The sequence below is a fragment of the Paroedura picta genome, chromosome 2 (genome assembly GCF_049243985.1).
Source record: "Paroedura picta isolate Pp20150507F chromosome 2, Ppicta_v3.0, whole genome shotgun sequence".
NCBI lineage: Eukaryota > Metazoa > Chordata > Lepidosauria > Squamata > Gekkonidae > Paroedura > Paroedura picta.
In genome coordinates, this window is record NC_135370.1 from 165,730,275 (window position 1) to 165,747,858 (window position 17,584).

At 47.5% G+C, this 17,584-nt stretch overlaps 1 protein-coding gene across 6 annotated transcripts in view; it reads left to right on the top strand.

The window, feature by feature from the left end:
* Positions 1-214: 214 nt before the first annotated feature.
* The window catches only part of EVL (Enah/Vasp-like), a 188,655-nt gene continuing 171,285 nt past the window's right edge, over positions 215-17,584 (top strand). For 4 of the 6 annotated variants that reach the window (XM_077323667.1, XM_077323662.1, XM_077323668.1 and 1 more), the window contains exon 1: positions 833-1,131. In XM_077323667.1, the coding sequence (XP_077179782.1) occupies positions 1,094-1,131 (38 nt within the window). In that variant the 5' untranslated portion in view covers positions 833-1,093. Of the gene's footprint in view, positions 688-832; positions 1,132-17,584 lie in introns of those variants that run through there. The other 2 variants (XM_077323666.1, XM_077323661.1) reach the window with 2 other exon arrangements.

Consider the following 17,584-nt stretch of genomic DNA (forward strand, 5'->3'; position numbering starts at 1 on the left):
ACACGAGCCCAGCTACCCGGGGACACCCAAGGCTGCTGCCGCCGCCGCAGCAGCTCCAGCGGCTGAGAAGCCAGAGGCGCGCGCTCCTGGACCGCGCGTGCGCGCGCGCTCGGCTCGCCCCGGCCGTCGCGTGCAGGTCCCGCGTCTCTCCCCGGGCGCGCGCCTGGCTGGCCGGCCTTGCCAGGTCCGCGGTGCCGTCAGGAGCCGCCGTCAGCGCGGCAGACAGGCTGGGCCGGCGGAAGTCTCTGGCAGCGGCGAGCGCGGCGGGCTTTGTGCGCTTCCTCTCCGCGCCGCCCCACGCCTCCCCCTCCCTCGCCCCAGCCCGGGCCCCGCGGGGAAGATGGCAAGGCCCCTGGAGCCCTCGCCGGGCGCCGAGGCGCGGCCGCAGCGCCCCAGTTAGCCGGCCGGAGAAGATGCGCCGCCAGGCGAGCCGCAGCCCCGCCGGACGAGCCAGCCGCACATGCAGCCGCGCCGCCGCCCGCCGGCCTCTCTCCGCACCCGCGGCGCCCCTCCAGTGAGCATCTGACAGCCACAGACGCCGCCGCCGCCGCACGAGCAGCAGCAGCAGCAGCAGCGCCGCCGCCGCCGAAGCGCAAGGCCGGGCCCGCCGGGGAAGCTTCCCGCTGCGCAGGAGGGGAGACGCTGGCCAGGGGCGGCTGCGCACAGCCCGACTGCGGGCAAAATGAGGTGAGTCAGCCGAGCGGCGGCGGCGCCTTTCGCCTCCTCTTCCTCCTCCTCCTCCTCCGGCGCGCAAGTCTAGCAGGCACAGCGACGCCTCGTCTCCCGCCGCGGCTGCGGGGCGGCTGCGGAGGGGGTGGGTGGGAGGGAGAGGAGAGCCGCGCTGGGGGCGGGCAGGGGAGCGCTCACCTGGCAGGCCGGCCGCAAGCGCAGCCCTCCCCCGGGGCTCTTGCCTTGGCCCACCGGCCAGAGGGCGCGCTCTGCCTCCCTCCGCTTGCCTCTCCGCCCGCAGCGCTGGGAGGCAGGCGGTTGCCAACTCTTCCGGCAGCCCCTGCGCCTCTGCGCATTCGCAGGCGATTCTGTGGAGCTCCGTGGGAAAGCCTCACCCTCGCCTGCCGGCTGCGTGATCGCTTTGATGCAGCGACACAGGCTAGGCCCTCCTCCCCTGCCCCGGTCAGTTGGCAACCCGAGGGGTAACAACCGGTGTGTGTTTGTATGTATGTGTGTGTGTTACTCTGAGCATTTGCAGAGTGGCTTCCGCCCTTCCGCATCCCTCTTGGGGTGGGCATCCCTTGTAGCCAAAGAGGGATGTTTCCCCTTGGAAGGACACAGTTGGCAACATGACTCCCCTCCGGGGCGGGAACTCAGCCGGACTAATCCTGGTCAGTCCTTGTGGCAGCTGAGACTGGGGGGAGCAGATTTGGGGGGGGGGGGGCGGCACACAGGACCCGGCTTTCGGGCAGGTTCCAGCCTCAGCCGCTTCCCTTCTGGAAATCTCAGCCCTGCCGTTTTGTCCTCCTGCCTCTCCTGTTCTCTCCTGCCAGCAACTCTGGTTTATGTTTCCCAGCCTGCCTTTCTGCGAAGGCAAAGACTGGTGTGCAGCCATTCACACACAGCAAAAGGCCAGCCTAAATTTCTGGGCTGGGAAAAGCTAACGGAGAAGAGGCCTTTGTTGCTAGTTTCGATGATGCATGCGTATCCGTGATGTGTCAGAAACGGCCATTGTGGCTTCCTATTTCTTTGGAGCGTGTTGGAAGATGCCGGTTCCCCCTCTCTGCCGTGATAGATGGGTGTGTTTTTGTTGTCCTTCAAGTGGCATCTCTGTTGCCATGTGAAAAGCGGGATGGGTGTGCATGGGCGTCTCGCCAGCCGGCGCTTCCTATTTGTGCAGAGAGTGGAAGGGAGGAAATGAGCGCTTCATGTGCCAAATGAATATGGAGGGTGCAGTGCACCATGTGGAGTGTGCGCATAGCAACAGAGCTGGAGGAACAAACGCGCAGTGTTGTCATGCATATGGGTGTGTGTATTTCCCCCATCCTCACTGCCACACATGAAATACGTACATGTGTGTGTGCATTTGCACGGGCCTTTATTTCAGTCGCTATACAGGATGTATGCTATATGCCTTGCTGTTTGTTACACATATTCATTTATGTGCAATTTTATTAAGGGAAAGGGATTGTGTCTGCAGATCTGCCTCGGCTCTCCAATCTCCATCAGTGTTATTGAATAGTGTGCAGTTATTTCTCCCATCTCTGTGCCTTTTCTGGTTATGCACGTATTTTTCATTGCTTTCCCTCTGCATGCAAAACACAAATATGTGTTGTTCTGGGTTGTAGAAATGGATGGACCGGACAGTTCCTTGGTTAATCCCCTTTTCCGCTCATTTTCGTGATAGGGTACAGTCACTGTGTAGCAACTTGATAATGTCACAGCTACTGACGATTAAATTGTGGGGGCACTCTGTCATCTCCCCCCCCCCGATTTATGAAAGTGGACAAATTCCCAAGGATGTTCCATTAACAAAACTGCACTTTCGTCTAATTATTTATGTGATATCCGTCGCAGAGAACGATCAGAATAATGGGGAGAGGAAAGTTTTGCCTCATAATTCCTTTTTGTTTTATTTGTTTCATTTGTACCCCATTTTTCTGCCCAGTGGGAGCTTAAACGTGGGTCTTCCATATACTAGTCCAGGGTTTCCCAACCACGGTAGAATATGGTACTGCAAAGGCCCCCAGTGTACTTTCAGTTTTCAAAATGGTGGCTGCGACAGGTTGACCCCCCCCCCCCTTTCTGGGGTGTGTGACAGGGAGGCGTGGCCAGCTGACATCACTTCCTGGTATCTCAAAGCCTGAAAAATATATCAGCGATCCCGTCATGGTCAGAAAGTTGAAAAAGGCTGCACTAGTGTGACTTTCTGAGCCTCCGGGGAAGGAGGTATATAAATATAAATATAAATAAATAATAATAAACTCTTCACAGCTTGAACAGAACTTGGAGATATCTGAGTGTTATGCTGCTTCCTGTTAAGAGTGGGTGATTTATTAGATAGGAACTGGGTGTTCTGGAGAAGGACAATGAAGTATCTCCGTGTCTCTTCTTCAGCAAGGTCAGTTTAATAGCTGCAAGTTCATATGGGCATGCGTTTGCTTTTTGGTCTGTTTGGAAGCTGTTAGAGAAACGCATATGATATGATGTGTTAACTTAGTGACTTCAAAAGGTTGTAAACATACTTATAAATAGCACTCTAGGAGAAAGAGCTTTCTCTCTCTCTCTCTCTCTCTCTCTCTCTCTCTCTCTCTCTCTCTCTCTCTCTCTCTCTGTCTGTCTCTGTGCCTCTCATAGTCGAAACTCAGGGACTAAAAGTTCTGGTTGGCAGCAGAGGATAGGACCTGCAGTAATGGGTTTAAACTCCATGTAGAATGGTACCGGCTATTTATCAGAGGGGGAAGTACGCAGTCGGAGTACTTCAGCAGTGGAATTGGCTGCTTAAGGAGGTGATGAGCTCCCCTTTGGTCTTCAAGCAGCAGCTGGACAGATGCTTTCCATGGATATTTTCGGCTGATCCTGCATTGAACAAGGGGTGAGGCTAGATGGCCGGTATGGACCATTCCAACTCTATTTTTATTTGTTTGTTTGTTTATTAGGGGCCAAGCCTATTGCATTCCAGAATATAACGGGTGCTAGATTGGGGTGGTGGTGGAAGAACACTATGGACAGCCTTCCTCTCCCCCGCAGGACCCGGAAAGGCTGCAGGCAGCTGTTGGGGCCCTCACCGGTAGGGGCAGCTCTCACTTCCTCTAGGCATGCTCCTGTAAATGACTGCAGACAAGACGTCTGTTTGTCCAGCCCCGGGAAGCATGCTAGTAGATGGAAAAGAAGACGGTCAGAGGCTGGCCAGGTGTGGCGCTGAGCCCCGCTCACTGCACCACCTCTGTCTTCCACGGCTGGTCCCACTGTCAGAAGTGTGGGGCTGGCCTCGGAAGACAGGCAGCGGCAGCACAGCAAGCAGGGCCCAGTCCCACTCATTGCACCACCGTCTGTCTTGCATGGCCAGTCCCAGCGTCAGGAGTACAAGACTGGGTGCAGAAGATGGGTGGCGGCAGCAGTGCAGCGAGTGGAGCTTAGCGCCAGCCCTGCCCAGCCGCTGTTGCCTCTGCTGCCTGTCTTCCTTATCCGGCCCCACACTCCTTCCAGAATCAGCTTGTTGCAGGTTATGTGTTTCCACATAATCTGTGACAATATCATTTGAGGGGGGGGGGACATCATCTGGACATATAATCTGGGTAACTGAGTGGGCAGGTAGTTGTGAATCCCCTACATTCTATAGGGGGTTGGACTAGATGACCCTGGAGTTCCCTTCCAACTCTATGATTCTGGTACATAATATGAATGATCTCTGCTTATGACCCTGGAGAGTCTGGGCAGATAATACTGACCTTGGTATACCAGTGGTCTGACTCAGTAGATAGCAGCTTCATTTATTTGTACTTCACCTGAATTCATAAACCCGAACGACAAGATGTACTTTGCTTCCCCTGCATACTAAGATTCTGTAATTAAACCAAAGTTTAGACTTTGTGGAGAAGCAAACTTCAGCTTGCTTTGAGTGCCTCAACAGCCATAGACAATCCCTGCTCAGAGTTTAAAGTTAAATTGGACGAGCTCCTCAGGTTGGGTGCAGTAGAGCAGATTCCACGTGAGGTTTGCCCAAGGTTTTAATTTGAGATTCTTTGAAGTATATAAAAAGGATCATGGACACAGACACAGACCTATATTGCATCTTAGAAAAGTAAACAAGTTCTTAAAAATTTCAAAGTTCCGAATGGTTTCACTTTCTTCTGTGATTGACTTCCTTGTCCTGAGATTGTGGTTTGCAGGTCTTGATTTAAAGGATGCCTATTTTCGTATTTCAATTCACCATTGTCACCAAAACTTTTTATGCTTCAGACGTATTCCAGTACACCTCTCATTTGCGCTGGCTATAACTTCCAGAGTGTTTGCCAAATGTATGGCTGTTGTGGTAACACATTCCCGTATGCAAGGTTGCTCTATATCTTGACAACTGGGTTATTGTATGTTTGAGTAACCAAACCCATAGTATTATTTTCATCTGTAATAGTTTAGGCTTAATGGCACTTGGAGAATGCATTACAGATACCTTTGTCAGACACACTGGTCTGTGCACCCCCTTCCCCTTTCTTCTCCTGAGCTAGGGGAAATGATAGCAGATAGAACAGACGGGATACTGGTGGCTACTTTCTTGCCTCTTCAGATCTGGTTCTTAGAACTACTACACCTAGTGGATGGAGATTACATCCCATTCCCCCTGTGATGGAACTGGCCCGCTTCTGCCTTGCCCACCCCTGGTTTTGGTTGGTTGCTCACTCTAGGCAGGTGCCAAAAGGGACTCTCTGGGTAACATCCACTGCCACCACAGGGTCACAGCTGGGAGAACCAGGACCTCCAACTGTCCCTTTTACACCTGTGAAGCCTTGTCTCTGTGGTCTCCCACGGCCCCAGCATGTAGGCACTATGGGGACGAGTTACTGCAAAAGAACACCCCTCTGGGTCTTCCCTTTGCACTGGCCAGCATTTCCAAGGTAGGGGAGCACTACGTGGATCAGAGAACCATGGCCCCCTTCCAATGCATAACCAATTTAGTAAAATAACAAAGTTTAAAGAGCAGATCTTTACCACAGCACAGAGTTAAGCAAAAGAATTAAAGGTAACTGGATAAAATACAATCCTCCTGTCTCTGTGGTAAAACTGATACGGTTCCTGATGACCCTTTGAGTACTGGATGGGAAAGCTTTTAAGTTTTGGAAAGGTGCTAGGAATTGCTAATTTATGTAGATGTTTAAAAGGAAAGTAGAATTGAGAAACTGACAAGATTAGTTGCCAATTCCTGGGAAGCCTATTGTCCTAAAGTATGTGTAGAATTTTATGACCTCCCTGTGCCGTGGAGGAAGTTGTTAGTTGGTCAGCTCCTCTTTCTCACACGATCTGAACTTGTCCTGGAGACTGGCATCCATGTTTGTGTCCTGCTTGGGGCAGATTGTGCATTTATATTTATGGACTGACAGATTTAGCATCATTTTTGCCAGAAGCAGCAGACAAAAGTATATAAAGTGTCTCTCCTTCCTTTGGTAGGATTTTGAATACCAATATCAAACTTGTGTTGACCAGAATGCTCATTTGCATGACTGAATGCTTCTCCTCTGCTTTCTGTTTCCCATGAACAGAAGATATTAATGTTAACAGTGTGAAAGAGGATCAGAAAGCAAAGGCTGGTGTGAAAATTCCTTTTGTCACTTCTTTGGATGAGGGCGTGGGTGTGTGGACAAGTCAACGGAAGCTGGTGGGAGAGGGATTACAGAGGACAGAACAAATTGCAAGTCCAGCAGTACCTTTAAGACCAGGGGTAGTCAAACTGCGGCCCTCCAGATGTCCGTGGACTACAATTCCCATGAGCCCCTGCCAGAGAATGCTGGCATGGGGCTCATGGGAATTGTAATCCAGGGACATCTGGAGGGCCGCAGTTTGACTACCCCTGTTTAAAACAAACAAAGTTTTCCTAGGTATAAGCTTTTATGTATCAAACCCCATTAACTTTGATTAAAAAAGTCCTTATTTCCTAGAAATTTTTATTTGGCTTTAAGGTCCTACTGGGCTTTGCAGTTTAACCCAGCTACTCACAGGCATAAGGATAAAACACAGGTGACCTTGAAAAATATTTGCAGTGCAAAAACTCCTAACTTTATCCAGCAAAACCAACCATTTGAGTCTGCAGTAGGAAGTCTGGAAAAGATCCCATTAATAGGGGAAAGAACAAGATAATAATTTAAATAAATCCTTGCGGGAGGTTCCAGAGACATGTGAACTGACTGACTTGGTATAAAACAGCTTCTAATGTGTGTATGTTCACCATGAGATCAGGGCTTCGTGTGAGGTACACCTGGCCTCAACCAGTGCTAGGGCCTTTCCCGTCTTGGCCCCTACCTGGTGGAATGAGCTCCCAGGAGGCGGCTACCACAGTTCCACAGGGCCTACAAGACAGAGCTCTTCCACCAGGTATTTGATTGAGGCCAGAGCATAGATCTGTATGGCTCCTCCTCCACATTTCTGAACATCTTAACACCCACCTTATGGCATGGAATCAGATTAGTCTGGTTGAGCTGAATGAGGACGTCGGGGGTAGGGTTAGGGTTTTTATCTCAGTGTTACGCTGTTATAAACCGCTGTGACTCGGCTGGCTTGAGAATGGTAGTCAACAAGTCAAATCCATAATAAATAAATAAATAAATAAATAACCTCACCTAAGGATTTGAGTCTCAGTAAATTTAGTGGGATCTGCTTATGAACAAACATGAATGGAATTGTGAGTCAGCACATGAGTTGGTTGTCTGTACCAGACTATAGTCTTACAGTAGCAGCGAGTCCCATAGAAAAATATACTCTGAGAACAGATAACTCTGAATTTTGTACAAAGGAGATGTGTGTGCCATTGGCTCTACTGGGACTTTATGTTTCGCAGTTATGATCACCAAATTACTGAATAAGTGATCCGTGACTCAGGAAAGCTCCTACCCTACCACAAAAGTTGTTCGTCTTTAAGGCAGGGATTCCCAACCAGGAGTTTGTGGACCCTTGGGAGTCCCTGGGAGATCCAGAGGGGGTCAATGGTCTTTCCCCTCCTATCTTAATGGACTTGGCCACAAGCAAGGGAACTGGCTGCCTCTGTCCAGAGGGCTTGGTGGTTAGGCTGTGGGAGTAAAAATCAAAGTGGGGAAAGTTGGTTTCATTGTGGTATGGGAGGCCTGGACTATCTTGAGAGCCAGTTTGGTTTAGTGGTTAGGAGTGCGGACTTCTAATCTGGCATGCTGGGTTCGATTCTGCGCTCCCCCACATGCAACCAGCTGGGTGACCTTGGGCTCGCCATGGCACTGATAAAACTGTTCTGACCAGGCAGTGATATCAGGGCTCTCTCAGCCTCACCCACCTCACAGGGTGTCTGTTGTGGGGAGAGGAATGGGAAGGTGACTGTAAGCCGCTTTGAGCCTCCTTCGGGTAGGGAAAAGCGACATATAAGAGCCAACTCTTCTTCTTCTTCTTCTTCTTCTTCTTCTTCTTCTTCTTCTTGATGATGATGATGATGATGATATCCGTTCATTTGTGTCCGACCCTCGGTGATTCTATAGGAAAGTCTTCGCCATGCGCCCCTGTCTCTGACTGCTTCTTTTAGTTGGTTCATGGTCATCCCTGTGTCGGCTTTGATCATGTCGAGCCAGCGGATCCTTTGGTGACCACGTTTCCTTTTGCCACTGACCATGCCGAGCATTAATGATTTTTCTAACAAGGTTGATCGCATGATGTGTCCAAAGTAAGTGAGATTTAGCCATAATATCTTCCCTTCTCATGACATAGTTGGTTTGCTCCTCTCTAAAACTATCTTGTTGGTAACTTTGGCTGTCCATGGGATTCGCAGCATTCGTCTCCAACACCATAATTCGAAAGCTATCTTCTTAGCTCCTGCCATTATTTCAAGCCAGTGTGAGGTAGAGCCATCTTGGCAGTAGTAAAGGTGAGGGGAAGTGAAAGGACGGCGAAGGGTGCAGGTGGTGATGTCACTTCCAGTTACGTGTCAGTTCCTGGGGGCATGACAGGGAAGTGTGGCCAGCTGACATCACTTCCGGGAATCCTCGAAGCTTGAAAATTTATTTCAGGGATTCCTCCACCATCGAAAAGTCGAAAAAGACTGCTTTAAGGTGATGCCAGACTCTTGCTCTTTTCTAAAATTACTTACTGTACTGCTTGACTTGATCCGAACCCGTGCAAAAGTAGAAGTCGATTTAAGTGGCAGCCACCCAAGCTGAGAATACCCATGAATCGTCAGCAAGCGGCTCGTCAAAAGTTTTGTGATTGACAGAAATTGCAGGGGACACACGTTTAGCCTGAAAATCTGGAAACAGTTGCCTGAAGGCATCGTAGCTGCTGCACATCCGCCAAGCTGGCCTGTCTTTTTCTGTCTATCCGTTCTGGAGTGATTGTGCACCCAGGAAGCATCTGGTTCGTGGGTTCTATTTTTGCTTTACACTAATGAACACTTTTGCTGTGAGAGTTCCTTGTGAGGTTCATTGGGGAGGTGGGGCAGAGGTCTCTGTGAAGCTAAAAACCACGAGAGAGAGAGAGAGAGAGAGAGAGAGAGAGAGAGGACAACCTGCAATATAATATTTCAACAAATAAGCACGTAATATCATGGGCACAGTGCAGGAGGAGGATAAGGTCTGGCAGACAAGCAAACTGCTGTGAGGGGTGGAGAGGAAAGGGCATGCCAAACAAACCCTGGGAAGAAACTTCTTGGCACGGGAATCGGCTCCCTGCTGTGTACATACACAATTCACTTATAATTTGGCCGTAAGATTAACAGTCCCCGATCAGATAACAAATGTGGTGCAAATATGTGAAACTGGTGTAGCGGGGGTGAGCAGTAAGCTTTGAAGCCATGCTGTTTAAATAGAGCTCGTAGCCTTACTTTCTGTTCACAATGTGTTTGAGTGTCTTAAGTATGGAATACTCTCTCTCTCTTTTTCTGAATAGCCCTGATCTTCATACATGGCCTAGAGAGAGTTAGGCTTGGGGATCAGAGTTGGAAAGTCTGTTGATCCACAATTTAAAGCTGCATTTGACATCTGCTGCCGCCTGCCTCTTGTTGCCTCTTGAACCTCCTGATTCATTGCAAGAGAGCTTCGACTCTCCAAAGCTTATACCACCCTTTTGCAATTTTTTTTACCATTAGGAAAAATTCTTCAGACTTTAAGACACCCCAGAAGTGGCGTGATGGTGCATAACATGATTGGGAAGCATAACCGTGTGCATGCTCATCTGGAGCCCCTCCCCTTCCTGCCCCCTCCTGGCCCATCATTGACCATTGGGGGGTAGGTTAGCATGACCATATATGGATCCTGATGACAGTGAGTGATTGCAGAGCAACTTCCACATAGACTGCTCAACTTGATTTAAGGGACATCCATGAGGAATGCAGTGTTGATGTAATGTGCTTAGTTTCTTATGCAGGCTGACTGCACACTCTTGTACCTGTATTCCTTACTGGCCTTAGATCAGTAGCACTGACCTAGACTCTGGACATTTCCTGTTGGCATCTTCATCTCTCAGCTTAACACTCCAGTTTGTTTTGGACCTTCACCAATCCATTGACTCTCTGGTTTGCTTACGACTGTGGCCTTGGCAATTCCTTTCAGTGCAGCCCCCTTCTGCCACATGAAGCTCCGGCTTTAGTAAAGACTATGCCCAGCTGCCATTCCTGATCCAGACTTCTGTAGCAGCATGCCAGTCCACACCCAGCAGCACAGTCCGTGGGCATCATGGGTGGGGACCTTTGGCTCACACTTCTGTGGTAGCTCGTAAGATCAGGCAATAGACCTGATCATTCAGGATAGATTTAGAAATCGCTTTAGACATCATTAATCCTGGATGTGCGCAGATGCAGCTTGCTGCCCTGCATGTAACTCATAGCTTTCTCCTTCCTCTTCCTCTTTCCTTCTTGCATGGATAACTCCAGTTAATTATGATGTGCAGATGCAGGCATGTGAGTCTACTGGAGTTAGTGTCTCCCTCATACAAACTGGATTATAGTCCAGGATTTCATCCAAATTCAGAATCCTGGTCTGATTCTGCACATAATTTGTTTTTTCCCGTTGTGGATTCTGCTGAATTCAGATCGATTTGAATTCGGGCCTTCCTGTATTCCCCCTTCCCCAATGAAACAGAGAGTGTTCTGCATGTGATTAGGGAAGCTCAGAAGGGGGGGGGGACCAAGTGCAGCCGGAGCCTCTTTCTTTTCTTGAAGGGGGGGGGGGGAGAGGATTGGAGACAGCAGAGGAGGGGGAATAAATCCAAGAGGCAAATCTCTGCCAAGAGAAGTTAGGGCTTCTGGAGCTTCTTCCAAGAGAAGTTAGGGCTTCCCCTTAAGGGAAACCTTACAGCCTGGGAATAAGGAAGCCTTGGAACTGATGCCCTGGCCAATCAGGACTTTTCTACAGCGTTGGAGGCTCAAGGAAGCTAGTTAGTTCGGGACAAGCAGAGAGCTGTACCTTTAGTCATGCTGATTTTTCAAATACCGAGGGTTATATCCACTCCAGGGTATTGCGGGGGAAAGGTAGGGTCACTCCGGATCAATCCTGCTTGCTGCAGAGGGAGAATTTAAATCACCCAAAATCAAAATGGAAATCTCATTCAGGGAGTGAATTCCATTCCTCGGAATGGAATAAAAGCTCCATGCAGATTCAGCCCTGGTCTCTGGAGGTAGCACTAACTTTGGTTCGCCTGCATGTATTAAATTTGGATGTTGTTTGTAAATCAAAGGGGAAGAGTCATTGATAGGTGCTCCATCCCTGAGGCCTGCTTCATATGTTTCTGTTGTGGGGCAGATATGCCAAGAAAGGGCTACCCTGTGACCAAATGACATCCGTGTCAGTAGTCTTTACGAAGCCGGCATGTTGACGCAAGCACAATTTCCCATACATTGTTGATATGGCACAGAAGCCAAGCGCAGGGATGAGGCTTTGCCACAGCATCTGTGCCACATAAATATTGTATGAATTAGGCCTCAAAACAAAAGCATGCAATTTTTCACCTCTTCCACGGATCTGTGTGAGAGAAAACCAGCCATATGTTTGCTTCGCAGAAAGTAATTCATAGTATGAAAGAGACATTTAAAAACTGGGTATGAACCAAAAGCTCATTCCTCCCAGCAAGTAGGCATTATCCTAGCTTGGTATCCAAAGGCGGACAAGATCCAACAGTGTGGGTATAACAGAAGGTATTATCTGATATTGTTTTTATTTATTTATTTTATTTATTATATTTATATACCATCCTCCCCGAGGGCTCAGGGCGGTTTCCCCCTGGATTTCCCCCTGCTTCTTTCAGGCTGTGGCATGTACTCAAGAATGCCTTAAAGCAAAGAAGAGTTTATTTTTTTAAATTAACTCCAGAGCCCTCATTTCCCACTGAGACCCATGGTGTAAAACATTGCAGTCAAATAGCATGAGAGACATGATGAGTGACACAAAAGAGCTAGGATTGCAACAATTAGATATGGTGCAGAAAGTAAAAATAACAAAGTTGAAAATGATGCACAAGTAAGAGCGGGATATGAAATGAAAACGAATAGTGCACACCCTGCTTAGTGGCAGAATAATATTTTTTCCTATTGATTCTTATTGATTTTGGTGGTTCTCTGTTGCCTGATTATGCTTATTGAAGTTAGCGATGCTCCGTTTTGTGTCCTCCTTAATATTTTCATACTTGCTATTCTGCAGCATGTGGTGTTGAAAATCAGTTTCACCGTTACACAAGCTGCCATGGAGGGGCAGCAACAAGCCTTCTCAGGAAGCAGATTTGTTTGGCCCTTGCTAGAAGCTTAGAAGGGAAAGCACACCAACGCATCATATCGTATCATATAGGCAAATAATAAAAGAAAGAAAAAAAAGGATAGCCCTATTTGGGTTACCAAGAGCTGTTTGCAGGAAAAATAGTATGTAGTGGGCCCTGGAGGACTTGTAACTGGGAGCAGAATCTTCCTTTTTCATCGGTATATATTATAGAATCAGTCATGAAATCAACTAATACCCTGGCATAAATTCAAGAGATTAAAAGGGATTTAAAGAAAGCCAAGGAAATATTTATCCTGTGGCGTTGTTGATTAGACCTGAAGGAGGACAGGTTACAGTGGAAGAAATTTTGTACAATCAAAAGTTGGGTTAAGGAGCCCTTTTTGAGTTGGGGTGTCTAGGTGTCTGATCATGATCTGATCATGATCATGATGCAACCAGCTGGGTGACCTTGGGCTCGCCACGGCGCTGATAAAACTGTTCTGACCGGGCAGTGATATCAGTGCTCTCTCAGCCTCACCCACCCCACAGGGTGTCTGTTGTGGGGAGAGGAATGGGAAGGCGACCGTAAGCCGCTTTGAGCCTCCTTCAGGTAGGGAAAAGCGGCATATAAGAACCAACTCTTCTTCTTCTTCTTCTTCTTCTTCAGATTGGTAAGGAGAAGCATCAAAAGATGAGCAGGCTGGGTGGGAGCTTTTCCCAAAGCAGGCAGCCCTATAAATGTATGTTTTGCTCTGGGTTGGAAAATTGCTGGAGATTTGTGGTAGAGCAGGGAGAGGGGTTAAGGGGAAGAGAGGGGATCCCTTAGGTATAATGTCATAGGGTCCACCCTCCATAAGAACATAAGAAGAGCCCTGCTGGATCAGACCATCTAGTCCAGCATCCTGTTTCACACAGTGGCTAACCAGTTCCTCTGGATGGACAGCAACAGGGCAGAGAGGCCAGGGCCTCCCCCTGATGTTGCTTCCTGGCTCTGAATGTGAAGGTTCCTCTCAGTCCCCATGGCTAGCAGCTGCTGATAGACTTATCCTCCACGAATCTAATCCCTTGAAAGCTGTTTATTCTTGTGGTCATCACTGCTTCCTCTAGCAGTGAATTCCACATTTTAATCACTTTCTGTTTGAAGTAGTATTTCCTTTTGTCTGTCCTGAATCTACTGTGCATCAGCTTCACCGGATACCCTTGAATTCCAGTATTTAGGGAGAAATTGACATTTTTTTTTGTCAGCTCTCTCCATATCCTCCATAATTGTATAAACCTCTATCATGTCCCTTTAGCTGTCCCTTTTCTAAACTGAGAAACAGTAACTATTAGCAATAGTGATTATTAGAAAACAGTGGCTATTAGCAATACCCAAGGTCTACAATAGCAAGGGTGTTTCCGCACAAGGACCAGTGTTGACAATTGGTTCCACAAAGCGGAAACGCTATTTTAAATAGTGGAATCTCGGCATTACGCATACCTGCATTTGTAGTGGTATCCAGTAGCGTTTCATTCGTTCCCCACAGGTTTCTGGTCTCGCAGGAATCGCTAGAAAGGAAGCGATTTTTTCTGTGCTTGGTCCTGCCCCTGGCCGTCAATCAAACAAACAGCCAATGGGCGGTTGTTATCATGCTCCGGAAAAGCCCCTTTCCCTTTAAGCACAGGTTAAAAAAAACAAAACAAAAAACACGTTGCAACAAATATGCCTTGATTCTTCCTAACGTAGAGACCCATCTAGCTGGTGTGTGAGCTGGCGAGTCATCATTACCATGCTCCTCTGAGTGAAAAAAAGATCCCCTCCAGGGGGAGGGACTTTGTTGGAACTGCAACAATGAGAATGTACAGGTCTTTTTAGCTAGTGTTGCAGATTGTTCGCAAGAGTGTAGTGCTTTTCGGAGGGTGAATCTACTTTTCCCGATTTCCCTAGAAGCCCTACAATGAATCGCTTTTTGCGGAACTGTTGCAGGAGTGTTGCAGATTGTGTGCGACGTCTTGTGGAACTGCAAATTAGTAGCGTTTACAATATAAAAGCCTTCTGCTACATTAAACTCGTGCGGAATGGCCCCAAATATATTATCACCTAAGTAGTATGGGTGCATTTTGATAATTGAACCAGGATATTATTGAATATTGAAAGAGGATATTAAAGAGATGGAATTCATTGGGCAAGATATGGTGTTGGCTACTAGCTTAGATTACCTTCAGAAATAATAATTCCATCAATTCATGGAGGACCTTTCTCCAGAGACTGCCTGCCATAATAGCTAAATATGCCCTGAAGCGGTGTACCTTTTCATATTGTTAAGAACCCAGTGGTTTCTAGTAAATTGTCTAACCTGAAAGAAAACAGTTCTCACATTCTAATGTAGCTTGTCTCATTGACCTCACAAGAAAGAGTGCTTGGGTTTTACTTTCTTTTCTGCAACATATGCTGCATCACATTTGCTCCAGAGAATTAATAAAGACACTCAATTTTGACTGGTTGTCTGTTTGCAAATTAAAGACAAACTCAGCAAACCAGGACCATTTGCTCGACTAGTTCAGCAGTGGAATATGCTGCCTAAGGAGGTGGTGAGCTCCCCCTCACTGGCAGTCTTCAAGCAAAGGTCGGATACACACTTTTCTTGGATGCTTTAGGATGCTTTGGGCTGATCCTGCGTTGAGCAGGGGGTTGGACTAGATGGTCTGTATGGCCCCTTCCAACTCTATGATTCTATGACTATGCGAAACAGGGAAAAGCTAGTTCAGGTTTTGCCTTTCTTTAATCAGTCACTCTTTTTGTGACTATTACGGTGATATCTCAATGAGTAGCCAGTCTGTGCTGTTACTTTAAATAGGGCCCATTCCGCATACACGAGATAATGCACTTTCAATGCACATTAGAAGTAGATTTTCCTGTTCTGCACAGGAAAATCCAGCTACAAAAGCGTATTAAATTGCATTATCCAGTGTGTGCAGAATGAGCCACGATGTCCATGTAGATACCAGGTTCTGTAGTTTGCAAAATGCTTCTTTCTTATCGAGATCAATACTTTAGTGGAAGAGAAGGATCTTTATGCATTCCTATCTTTTCCTCATGTTGTCTTCCACACATTAAGTAGGTGCCTTGAAAGGGCTTACTCTTTCATTCTCCTCCATTGATGGTATAACCTAGTTAGGGCCCAGTGGATAGGTGTGGTAAGGCCAATCGGATTATCGGAGGTTCGATTTGGCCTAGCCCTCGTTATAGGTCTCATTTAGAATAACTTGCATGCAGTGTCCAAAGATCAGACTGGCCCTGTCCATTCCCCCCACCTAGGCCTTAGCTTTTTATTATACAGCGAAGCTGTTCCAGATATGTGTGTGTGTATATGTATATAAAAATTAATTAACTCCCACCCATTCAGGAAACCCTTCCAGGGCTGTCAAGAAACCCCAGGATTTCATGAAACCCTGACTGAGAAATCCTGCGGTAGAGTTTGCTAGCAAGTGATTGGGAAATGGCTGGCTGGAGTTCATTAGAAAGTCCTTGCATTATACCCCCCCCCCTCGCCAAGAAGGAAATAAGATGCCCAGCGGCTGTTCACAGACTCCACACTTTGGCACAGAGATATACCCATCTTGCTGTGTCCTGCCTCTGAAGTTGCCAACCACAGTTACTGCTGAAACATCAGGTACTAAAACTGCAACACAGTCTAGAACCTACAACAATCAAGCCTTCTTCCTCTGTCATTTGGATAAGTGAGAAACAGTTCCAGAGCAACATGTAACAGCTTAGGGCTGATCCTGCGTTGAGCAGGGGGTTGGACTAGATGGCCTGTATGGCCCCTTTCAACTCTATGATTCTATGATTCTGCCCTGTCTACAATACTGTCCACTGTCAGATAGGATTGGGCCATGGCTCAGTGGTAGAGCATTGAGAAGGTCCCAGGTTCAATCGCCCATATGTCTCATTAAAAAGGATGTGAAAGGCCTCTGCTGGAAATTCTGGAGAGTTGCTACCAGGATAAGACAGCTTCGTGTGTTCATGTGAACTATTAAGGGGGAACAAGGAAAGGAACAAAAATGTTTGAACTGTGCGAAGAACGTAGACATATAACCTTAACTAGTGCTTTCCCCCTTCTCCTCTGATCTGAAACACGTTCTGGTGGCAATTTTTTTTTTAATTAAAAATCCCACCTAATTTGAATGAAGTGAGATTGGAAATCTAGGTTAAACTTGAGTTCCTTGCAGGAAGAGGAAAGAAATGATTGAATTGGCACCAGCTCTACATATGTCATCTACTGAATTTACTTACTGATGCCCTAAATGTGACATAATGCATTTGTCTAGAAGGCTCCTGCGCTTGCCTTTGAGTTTATTTATTCAAGAACATCTGCAGAAGGAGACAGAAAAAAAAGATACAGAGCAATAAAATAAATATGAAAAATGTGGTGATGAGCTTGCAAGAGGTGAAGCTTGGTTTTCAGCTCCTTGGAGCCGAAATTAGTAGGCCTGTTTGTTTCCCGGGTGAGACAGGTCGTAAATATTATAAATGAATCACTCAGTATCAGTATAGTTGAGTAGAAACCAACTTTTGAATTAGGATCAATGGTGGTGAATTGCTGAATGATACGGAATTATGCGTTGGAGCCAGTGCAAGGTCTCTCTGAGATCCACACAAGGACCCCGAATCTTCCTTATTTTCTTCTTCTCCCAAACAGCTATTTCTTACCCCAGGAATGTTTATTCCTCAGGCTGTGGGACCTGTGCAGAGTAACATTAGTGTGGTCCAAAAGTCTTGACCTGGCTGGCCCAGGCTCATTAAATCTCAGATGCTAAGGAGGATTAGCTCTGGTTAGTACATGGATGGGAAGCCACCAGAGAAACTCAGGGTTGCAAGGCAGAGGCAGGCAATGGCCGACCTTCTCTTTCCTTACAAATCCTATGAGGTGGTCAGAAGTCTGTTGTAGCTTGGTGGCACTTTCTACAACCACCTGGAAGTCTTCTTTTTTTGGTGGGGGGAGGTGGGCAAATTCCCCCCCCCATCTTCCTCTCCCATTAGCAGAGTTTTGGTTATGGAAGAGGGAGCCATTTCACCTAACCCTCTTCAAGAAGCCACCTGGATGACCATGGATCAGTCAGTGTTCTCTCAGCCCCACCTACCTCACAGGGTGGCTGTTGTGGAGAGAGGAAGGGAAGACAATTGCAAGCTGCCTTGAGACTCCTTTGGGTAATAAAAGGGCAGGGAACAAAAAACAACAACA